The 11,155-nt window shown below is 45.0% G+C and overlaps 1 protein-coding gene across 1 annotated transcript; it reads left to right on the top strand.

The window, feature by feature from the left end:
- Positions 1-1,936: 1,936 nt before the first annotated feature.
- On the top strand, positions 1,937-10,720 carry LOC146699476 (methyltransferase-like protein 27). The gene is made up of 5 exons (XM_085472415.1): positions 1,937-2,191; positions 3,709-3,837; positions 4,229-4,364; positions 5,176-5,268; positions 10,284-10,720. The coding sequence occupies exons 1-5, from the start codon at positions 2,075-2,077 to the stop codon at positions 10,520-10,522; spliced, it is 714 nt and encodes a 237-aa protein (XP_085328541.1). The 5' UTR covers positions 1,937-2,074; the 3' UTR covers positions 10,523-10,720.
- The last annotated feature ends 435 nt before the right edge of the window (positions 10,721-11,155 follow it).

The following is an 11,155-nucleotide window of genomic DNA, read 5'->3' as shown; positions in this document are numbered from 1 at the left end:
TTAAACTTTCTTTAATTCCACAACAGGAACAGGTAATTATTTTATGGCTCCAATATATTCTGCATCATTAATGATATAATCTATAGTATTGATACTGCATTAAGATGTTTATTAAAACCTGCTGGCTTTACATTAACTTTTTATTACAGCTACAGCTAAGACCATTTTATACACATGGCATTTTGTGCTCATTAAAGAAGTGTATTCTGCTCAGTCAATCGAAGGTCTCAAGCTTTGTTTGGGCAGTCTATTGTAGGTGACTTAGAGCAACAGAAGGTTAAAACTGCATACACGCTTACAAAACACATATAGTACATATAATCTAGAAACAGGCTTGAGTGAAGGCCTGAATGTATTCAGCTTCTTGTTGTAGCCTTTGGCATTTGAGTTTGCTTAGTAACAGGTGACAGAAGATGGGTCAAAAGGAAGAAAAGTCCACGGGAACCTCCAGGGCCTGAAATCATCGCCATATTTGGGAAAAGATGTTAGAAAGAGGAACTTCTGTGTCTGACCTTAGCTCTCAAAATTGCTCATTGTCTGTACAAAATGCAAATGATGTTCTTAGAAATACAAAATATGTTATCAGAACGCGTGAAGGGGCGTTTAACGCTGACGTTATATAAACCATTCTCTGTGTATTTGTGGCAGAAGAAGTCCGCAGATGTGATGCTGTGTACTTCTTCCCACACGTGTGTTCTTAATAAACTCTTCATCTGATTGCACTCTACTGGGCCTCCATTGCTTTGTTTTTGTGCCACTTGTCGAATCCGGGACACTGTACTTGTACAACGTCACACCTGCTCGAAAGCATGAAAATGTTCTGAACGTTTTGCTGGAAATAAACTGTCAAACACATGTGCATTACCATGTCTGTTCTTACCTTACCAGACAGCATAGCTTTAGTTACCCGAGCTGAGCACATGTTGTAAGTAGAAAGAGAGCATATTTCTCCTATACTGGCTTCCCTTCAGGTTTTTCCAGGTTTTGACAGGCCCGACTGTGGGAGAATTACAGCAGATCCACAGTTTCTGAAATACCTGCCAACAAAAACTGTTTTGCTGGGTTTGAACTTGGCTTGAGTTGCTTGTAACATGTGAGTCACAGATGATTTACATGAGTAACAAACTGGCAGGCGATTGTGATGTGTTGTGACTTGAAGATCAGCAAAATAAATGACAAAGTATGACATTTGGATTCAAATTAGCAGAGTAAAAGTCAAAAGTAGCACAAATACTTCAACAAAGTACGAGTAGGCTGTGTAAACCTGCTCTTCACTAAAGTAAGTAAAGTAAATTCATGTCTGTAACATCGGTGTCCACGTTTTAAAAAGAGTTGGAACTCGTAACTATTTCATAAATTACAATGAAACCAAGCAGGATGAGAAGTTACAGTCTCACATCTGTAGGGGACTGAATGTCTGACAGATGTGAAGAGAGCGATCAGTCAGGTCAGAGAAAATCTGATTGTGTTTAACTGTAACAAAGTATCTGAAGAGAGCAATCATTTAGTGATCATCACCTGAAGGAAACACATATCAGAAGAACAGACAAATGATTAGTTCGTTTTCAGTGTCACCTCATTGTTCATCTGTTAGAAGCCGCTCACTCTTATCCTCATCGAGTTTAAAGGAGCTGCCATGTTTGGTCTTTTTTACATTACACCATGAGAGGCAGAGAGACTCAGGAATCCATTTCATTTATGCTTCGTATTCTTTCAGATGTGAAGTCACAGCAGCCCAAACCCTGGAATGTGCATGTGTTCAGAAAATAAATGGTTTTATGTTTTTATGAGTGATGTCATCCCTTTAAACAGCTTGGACTGCAGCCTCAGACTCGGAGAATCGTTCGTTTTTATCGATCACTGTAATTAATAAAAACCCACAGCTATCAACCGTCGTCATACTTTACCTTAAACATTTATTTTTCTCCTGCAGTCAGCTAAAACCAACGCAGCCTGTCTGTGTCGAAGATACTTGTGGTGCATACCTGCCCGGCGGGCACAGTCAGGTTAGTCGGGTCTCTACGTGTCAGTGAGTCCGCTGCACTCTCTCCAGGTCTGAGCTCAGCTCCTCATCATGTCGGGCTCCAGAAGAACTGTGGACGATATGAGGGTCATGTTTCAGTCCTGCGAAGGCTTCGATCCGCAGCAGACTACGGATTTTTACAACAGCTGGGCTGAGACGTACGAACAGGTGAGGAGAAAGAAAGGCCTCCTGGGCTGACTGTGTGAACCAATAAATAAATATCAAACGCGCTTTAACTGGTCTTTGGACTCCGTCTGGCAGTGAAGACCAGTTCTTACCGTTTCTTCTTTGTTTCTTCTCAAATAATCAGAATGTTTCCGCCCTGACCTCAAGCAAAAACCCCCGAAAACTTTCAGATTGGACCTGAGATTTTCTCCCGCTAACCCTAAACTCACAGGTGTGGAGCTGACGGAGTGAGCTGCTGTTCTTGTTCTTCGATAAACCAGATGAAATGTTCACAGTTTATTCGTTTGACATTGAGTTGTAAGAGCAGATTATTTAATCTAAGAAAGTTTTAAATACAAAATGAGCGCTCAGAGCTGGCATCGTCATCTATCGAGCCCAGATTAGGTCGCAGTGCGCTCTGTTCTCTGCTGCCAGAGTTCACCAAAGAGACGCAGCTGTATGACTGAAAGCAGTGGAGCAAATCAGCTAATGATTCATTTATAAAAATGCCAGTTTATATAAAAAGATGCAGTCGGGTCGTTTCATGAGGCAGAAACTCCTGAACGAAATAATAAAGTGTAAGCGCATCTTATTTCTCTCTGAAATGCGTTACAAAGCCCCGACGACGGAGGATCGATCCAGAGGAGAGTTTCATTATTACAGAAGATTGAGCCGTTGAAACCTAAACTCTGTGTGGCACAGCTGACCCGATGAACACCGAACATTCACCATCAGATCTGATTTAGTGGAGACACTCTGAGTGCCAAATGTAAACGCTTCAGAGGATACGTGAGGGAGAGCGACATCTGTCCCACAGGAAAGAGAGCAGGACAGGACACACTCAGGGAGGAGAGCAGCGCGGGAAAACTGATGAAGATTGTAATAGAGTGAATTGTTGCCCCCCAGTGGTAAAATACAGAAGTGCCTGTTACAGGGCTAGTTCTTGGTTGACCAATATATAACAACAAAAAAGGGTAGTTTTCTGCACCGCTAAGAAACAACAAGTTAGTGTGTGATGTCCTGCTGTTCAATAAAGGCACCTATCCACGTCCTTCTGTCCTGATCCTTTTAAGAGCCTAATCCAGAATATCACAAAGATGGTTATGATGTCACAGGAGGTCACAAGAAAAAAGCAAGCAGAGCATTGCCGTAAAGAGGCTGCTCATGCTGGAAAACAACTGGAAATTCAAATAATTCTGTAAAGAAGAGTAAGCAGAGCTCCTCCGCAGACACGTGAAAGACTCGTGGCAGGATAACACAAACACTTGACTTCAGGTCTTGTCGCCAAGTGTGGCACAACTAGTTATTATTTATGGGACAATTATTGCAGGGAGATTTGGGAAGTTTTTCCCCTAATAAATGAAATCATCAATAAAAATTTTCAGTTTACTCGGTTTGTCTAATGTTCACATTTGTTTGATGATCTGAAACATGTGGGTGTGACAAAAACAGCACTGGACAGCCTAAATCCCAACAGCCAATAAGAATACTTTGTTTTTTCCGCTGCTTTATGTTGACAGGATTCAGAGACAATGAAGTACAGAGCACCACAGCTGGCCGTAGATTTTCTGAACGATCACTTCTGTGGAAGTCGTGGAGACGCTCAGGTTCTCGATGTGGCCTGCGGATCTGGACTGGCTGCAAAACTGGTGAACCAATAACTGGAAAACTCTGGAAGGTGGCACCTTCCAATAGCTGGAAGGAGCCGTCACTCCGAGCTGATTTGAGACCTGTAGATGTTTAAAATGCTGATGTCACAAATGGGATTCAGGAAGTTTTACTGTGGTCAGCATTTTTATGAATCACACGTGAGGACATGTTCAGATTGATCTAATTATGGAAAAACAATAACATTTTAATGAATCCCAAATCAGTTTTGTAAAATAGTAAATGCAAACATGAACTCACCGTCTTACGTGTGATTCTTTTTGAAAGTGGGAAATTTCAGCACTTATTCAAAATCTGTGAAATTCATCCTCAGACGAACATCCAGAGTTCATGGAGCAGGCTCAGAACTGATCGTCTTTTCTCTGTATTTAGATGTTTGACCTCGGCTTCAAACACTTTGTGGGAGTGGATGGTAGTAAGGGCATGCTGGAACAAGCTGCTAAGAGTGGCCTTTATCGGGAGCTCAAACTGGCCTTACTGGGAACAGACCCGCTGCCTGCACAGACTGGTACATCACACTCACACTCTGAGCTAACAAAGCAGATAACCCGACAGACACATTAGCACCACAGACAAGAAGACAGCACCGCCAGCTGATAGTAAAACAGCACAATTGAGAATAACAACACCTGAGGTTTTATAGAATATGGGGGACTGAAAGTGCCAAAATAAAAAAACTAAATAAATACATAAGTAATGAAATTGGTCATTAATAACTTAAAAATGTTTTTTTTTTAACTTTAAAAGATAGTTAATTACTTAACTATTAACTATTTGATCATTCATTTGCTACAGTCAGGGGGCGGTGCTAATGCTGATGTAGTCAAAACTTTTGCTACCTATTTAATTTTATAAATATAAAAAATACTTTTATTGAGGATATCGATTAGTTAGATGCTCAAAATATATTTATGTCAATAATGGTCTGAAACTGCAGCGCATCACGGATCAGAAACAGAAGAAAGAGGGGGGGAAGACAAACAGTAAAAGCAAAAACAAGACATGAAAAAACCTCACAGAGTAAAACAGGAAACTATCCATGAGATGAAGATTAAAACTAAAAACACTTACAGAGGAACACAGGAGGCTTTACTGCAAAGACACGATAGAGGAAGGAACACGAGAACATTACACGAGAAAGAAGTGCAAAACAAAAGAGGAACCAAAACGTAGAAAAACCCACAACGTGACAATGCCAACTTTTCACCCCGAAACAACTAACTCCTCTAACTCCTCTGTAACTAACTTCTCTCTAACTAATAACTCTAAATAACTCATTTTACTAACTCCTCTCCCTCCTGGTCTGCTTCTGGTTTCAGGTGGGTTTGATGTGGTGATCATTACTGGTGCTTTACGTGATGATTACGTGCCGGTCAGCGTTATCAGGGAGCTCTGCAAAGCTACTAAACCAGGTAACCAACCAACTTTCAAACAAACAAACTGATGTTAATCTGAGTGAGATATTTTTTTTCCATTTAATCTAAAACCATTTATCTGATGTGATGAACTCAGAGTCTTCTTTAGCTTTCAATAATAACATAATCAATGCTGTGATGTGATTTTTAGAAGACGTCTTGATGGATGCATTCAGGTAAGTAAATCTCCAAAAGTGGATTCTGTTCATCCGGACGTTTTCAGTGGGAGAAACGTTTTGTCGCTCATCCAATTGACGTCTTCAGTCTCAGCTGACTGCAGGTTTCCAACCTTATAAACAGCACATTTGCATAATGACTGAAACCAGCCCAGTGAAGGAACAATGGGCTGGGAGGTCAGTTCCTTAATCTTAATTATGCAAATTGTCATGACCACTGATCAACAACCACTGATCAAAGGCCATGAGTCCCATTCACAGAGAGTTGGGGAATGGCTGCAATCACAGCATTGTAAGATGGGGACAGATGTACCCTTAGACCCCCTCCTCGATTCAGAGATGGTCTTTCCCTTTTCACATAACTGGCCTCCTTGACTCCGCCCTCAAACCAGCGTTCCTCACTGTCCAGGATGTTACATCCTCATCATTGAAAGAGCGTCCACTGGCCTGTGGGTGTAAATAGACTGCAGAGTCCTGGCCTGACGAGGTGGCTCTTCTGTGTTGTGCCATCCGCTTTGCCAGAGGTTGTTTGGTTTCCCCGATGTATAAATCCTGGCAATCCTCCTGCACTTAACAGCGTACACTATGTTACTCTGTTTGTGTCGGGGGACCCGATCCTTGGGGTGGACCAGTTTTTGGCGCAGCGTGTTTTGGGGATTGAAAGCCACAGAGACCCGGTGTTTAGAAAAAATGCATCTCAGCTGCTCCGATACTCCTGACACATATGGAATCACTACAGGTTTTCGCTCAGGCAGCGGTTGTCCTTCTCTCCTGGATCAGTTGGAGCTTTCTTTTGGCGCCTTCCCAACTTTGACAAACATCCAGCCGGGATAACCACATTTACTCACTGATGAAACCCAGTTTATCCTCCAGTGGATGATGAGAGTCAGACCTTTAAGTACTGATCTGTATGCGTTGCTGATCAATGGTCATGAGAATTTGCATAATCATAATGAAGGAACTGACCTCCCAGGCCATTGTTCCTTCAGTGGGCTGGTTTCAGTCATTATGCAAATGTACTGTTTATAAGATTGGAAACCTGCAGTCAGCTGAGACTGAAGAAGTCAATTGGATGAGTGACGAAACGTTTCTCCCACAAAACGCTACGTCCAGATGAACAGAATAAACCTTTGGAGATTTTTAGACAGACCACCACACACTTGCTAAGGATATATATAAATAACAAAACAAAAAAAACCAACACCCAGCACGCCGCTGCGGGCAGTTTATCCTTCAAGCTCGGGTCCTCTACCAGAGGCCTGGGAGCTTGAGGGTCCTGCGCAGTATCTTAGCTGTTCCCAGGACTGCGCTCTTCTGGACAGAGATCTCCGATGTTATTCCCGGGATCTGCTGGAGCCACTCGCCTAGCTTGGGAGTCACCGCACCTAGTGCTCCGATTACCACGGGGACCACCGTCACCTTCACCCTCCACATCCTCTCGAGCTCTTCTCTGAGCCCTTGGTATTTCTCCAGCTTCTCGTGTTCCTTCTTCCTGATGTTGCTGTCATTCGGAACCGCTACATCGATCACTACGGCCGTCTTCTTCTGTTTGTCTACCACCACTATGTCCGGTTGGTTAGCCACCACCATTTTGTCCGTCTGTATCTGGAAGTCCCACAGGATCTTAGCTCGGTCATTCTCCACCACCCTTGGGGGCATCTCCCATTTTGACCTCGGGACTTCCAGGTTATACTCGGCACAGATGTTCCTGTACACTATGCCGGCCACTTGGTTATGGCGTTCCATGTATGCCTTGCCTGCTAGCATCTTGCACCCTGCTGTTATGTGCTGGATTGTCTCTGGGGCATCTTTACACAGCCTGCACCTGGGGTCTTGCCTGGTGTGATAGACCCCAGCCTCTATGGATCTTGTGCTCAGAGCTTGTTCTTGTGCTGCCATGATTAGTGCCTCTGTGCTGTCTTTCAGTCCAGCTTTGTCCAGCCACTGGTAGGATTTCTGGATATCAGCCACCTCCTCTATCTGCCGGTGGTACATACCGTGCAGGGGCCTGTCCTTCCATGATGGTTCCTCGTCTCCCTCCTCTTTCTTGGGTTTCTGCTGCCTGAGGTATTCACTGAGCACTCGGTCAGTTGGGGCCATCTTCCTAATGTATTCTTGGATGTTCGTTGTCTCATCCTGGACTGTGGTGCTGACACTCACCAGTCCCCGGCCCCCTTCCTTCCGCTTAGCGTACAGCCTCAGGGTGCTGGACTTGGGGTGAAACCCTCCATGCATGGTAAGGAGCTTTCTTGTCTTTATGTCAGTGGCTTCTATCTCCTCCTTTGGCCAGCCTATTACCCCAGCAGGGTACCTGATCACGGGCAGGGCGTACGTGTTGATGGCCCGGATCTTGTTCTTACCATTCAGCTGACTCCTCAGGACTTGCCTGACCCTCTGCAGGTACTTGGTGGTTGCAGCCTTTCTAGCGGCCTCTTCATGGTTCCCATTCGCCTGCGGGATCCCCAGGTACTTGTAACTGTCCTCTATGTCTGCAATGTTGCCTTCTGGTAGTTCAATCCCCTCAGTTCTGACTACCTTCCCTCTCTTTGTTACCATCCGACTACACTTCTCCAGTCCGAACGACATTCCAATGTCATTGCTGTATAGCCTGGTGGTGTGGATCAGTGAATCGATGTCTCGTTCACTCTTGGCATACAGCTTGATGTCATCCATGTACAGGAGGTGGCTGACAACTGCTCCGTTCCGTAGTCAGTATCCGTAGCCAGTCTTGTTAATGATCTCACTGAGGGGGTTCAGGCCTATGCAGAACAGCAGTGGGGACAGAGCATCTCCTTGGTAGATCCCACACTTGATGGTGACTTGTGCTATGGGCTTGGAGTTGGCCTCTAGTGTTGTACGCCACATCCCCATTGAGTTCCTGATGAAGGCTCTTAGGGTCCCATTGATCTTGTACAATTCTAGGCATTCCAGTATCCAGCTGTGGGGCACTGAGTCATAGGCCTTCTTGTGATCAATCCATGCAGTGCACAGGTTGGTCAGTCTGGTCTTGCAGTCTCGGCTGACTGTTCTGTCTACCAGTAGCTGGTGTTTTGCGCCTCTGGTATTCTTGCCAATTCCTTTCTGTGTCCCGCTCATGTATTGACCCATGTGCCTGTTAGCCGATATGATGCCTGACAGGAGCTTCCATGTAGTACTGAGGCAGGTTATTGGTCGGTAGTTGGAGGGGACCGGTCCCTTCTTGGGGTCCTTGGGGATCAGGACCGTTCGACCTTCGGTTAGCCATTCCGGGTGTCTCTCGTTAACTAGCAGCTGGTTCATTTGTGCTGCCAGACGCTCGTGGAGTGCAGTCAGCTTCTTTAGCCAATAGGCGTGAACCATGTCGGGCCCTGGTGCTGTCCAATTGTTCATACTGGAGACCCTTTCTTGGATATCTGCCACTGTGATGGTTACTGGACCCTGTTCAGGGAGGTCGCTGTGGTCTGCCCTCAGATCCACTAGCCACTGAGCATTGCCGTTATGGGTTGCGTCCTTCTCCCATATGCTCTTCCAGTATGCTCCGTCTCCAGCCTTGGTGGTGCTGTTCTCTTATTATTATTGTTCCCTTGCCACTGAGAGTACACCTTTGCTGGTTCTGTGGCGAACAGCTGGTTTATTCTCCTGCCTTCTATCTCTCTGGTGTACCTCCTCAAGCGGCTGGCCAAGGCTGTGAGTCTTTGCTTGGCAGTTTCCAAGGCCTCAGGTATGGACAGCTTGCTGTATTTCTTATGCACCTTCTTTGTCGCACCTTTCTGCAACTCCGTTAGTTGGCTAACCTCCCTCCGTGCTACTTTGATCTTGCCCTCTAGCCTCCTTCTCCATGGAGGGTACTGCCCCTTGTGGCTGTTCAACTTGTAGCCAAGCATCTCACTGATCACTGCTGCCGTATTGTAGATCAGCTTGTTAGTGTCGGTAATCGTGGTTGTAGGTATTGTCTGTAGTGCTGCATTAACATCATCTAGCAGACCTTCTGAGGGTACTTCACGTAATCTTGGTAACCGGCTACGGGGGATCCAGGTTTCAAGCTTGGCCATGATCCTATTTTTCAGGTCAGTTCCTCTCGCACTCAACGATCCTTCTCCTATCGCACTTGGGGCTATGTACCCAATCTCGGGTGGGGGTGATGATATCTCCCCCCTGACCTGGCGTCCTGACTCCTCCTTGCCGTAGCATTTGTGTTGTACCTCGTCAATCTCTAGCTGTGAGAGCAGTCCCTTCTTTCGAATGTTGGAACACTGAGCTACTAGTTGTTTCGCCGTCATTGTGGATGTTGGGTATCGAAGAATCCATAGGTCCCTCATCCTATTCATGTAGCCCCTTCCGCCGGGGTTACTTGCGTAGTAGCATTCCAACAACGCCCACTTTTCGTCAGGGTGCCCTGGTTCTTCAACACCTGACGCGGACCTTGTTGATCCGGGCAACGTCCGAGCCGGCATGCCTTCATATTTATCTGTCTCACTCATGTCTGCAGTAGGCTTGCTTAGCATAGCCTTAGGACCCTTACTGGGTCCTGGGAACAGCTAAGATACTGCGCAGGACCCTCATGCTCCCAGGCCTCTGGTAGAGGACCCGAGCTTGAAGGATAAACCGCCCGCAGGGGCGTGCTGGTATATATATATAAAAATAATCTGGTTGTTGTTGGGTCTTCAAATGACAGTAAATGGGACCTCAGATGAATAAAAACACACGATATGTGACAGCATGTGGCAGAGGACTCATGCTCTCCTGACGTTGGAGCACATCCTACAGTGTCCAGCAAACCTGAGCAAACTTTCTGTTTTTCAAAAAAACGAAAAAGGTCATAAATTGTTGTGGTTTTGTTGTTTTTTTCTCCTTCAGGGGGCTACGTCTGCATGTCCAGAGTGGACCCAAAGTCCGAGTCTGGAAACAAATACAAAACATCTATGGCGCATGAACTGCAGCTGATGGTGGAGGAGGGCCTGTGGAGCCCTGTCGATACCAAAGAGATGCACAGATACATGATGGATGTTTATAATGATAAAAGCAAGGATGAGAAAAGGGAGGAATTCCTCCAGGGAACCATGTACCTGTACAGGAAGTCTCTTAATAAGCTGTAAAATTAGGAGTGGAGCCAAAAATGTGAGCTTACATATTCGTCGAGCATGTGCTGGCGTTAGCGTTAGAGTACAGGGTGCCTTGAATGGTTATTGCTGTTTATTGGTGATGTATATAAATTAAACTGAATTGAATCAGAAGTCCAAGTCAAGTCCTTCTAAAATCAAACCTCACCATCATGACAGTGTTATCTATGTAAACCTTTCTTTCAGTGGTCAGCACATAAACAACAAGGCTCAAAGTTTTCTGAGTTTTTATTTCTTCCACTGGATGTTTTGCTTATGTTTCAGAATTCTTCAGTAGATTTCAGCTCACGAGTTTTTAATGTCTCTCTCTTACATCGTCTCTGGTCAACACTCAGCATTAGTGTCACTATTTTTACCTTTAACAGGGCCCTTAAACATATCTGCTTCAAGAGCACAGTATTGAGTAGCAAAACCAGTAGAAACCACGTTGCGGAGCGTCATTTACCTAACAGGAAACACGGCGCCTAAGCGGCTCAAACACTAAAAAGTTTGATTACACTTTACGAGAACGGATGACAACAGGGCAACTTGCAGTACTTGCAAAGTAGATATTTCATTTAAGGGAGGAAACACTACGAATATGCAAAAGCATTTGCTCACAAACACGCG

Source organism: Copadichromis virginalis, linkage group LG11 (assembly GCF_057382275.1).
Source record: "Copadichromis virginalis isolate Kocher_CV1m ecotype Utaka linkage group LG11, C_Virginalis_male_GT1.1, whole genome shotgun sequence".
NCBI lineage: Eukaryota > Metazoa > Chordata > Actinopteri > Cichliformes > Cichlidae > Copadichromis > Copadichromis virginalis.
Note: the sequence above shows the minus strand (reverse complement) of the source record. Positions and strands in the feature narration are given on the sequence as shown.

Bases quoted from the DNA above. Each gene is read 5' to 3' on its own strand.
- LOC146699476 (XM_085472415.1), top strand. From the start codon at position 2,075: ATGTCGGGCTCCAGAAGAACTGTGGACGATATGAGGGTCATGTTTCAG. The intron at 3,838-4,228 runs GTGAACCAATAA...CTCTGTATTTAG, and splicing joins CTGGACTGGCTGCAAAACTG to ATGTTTGACCTCGGCTTCAA. The intron at 5,269-10,283 runs GTAACCAACCAA...TTTCTCCTTCAG, and splicing joins CTGCAAAGCTACTAAACCAG to GGGGCTACGTCTGCATGTCC.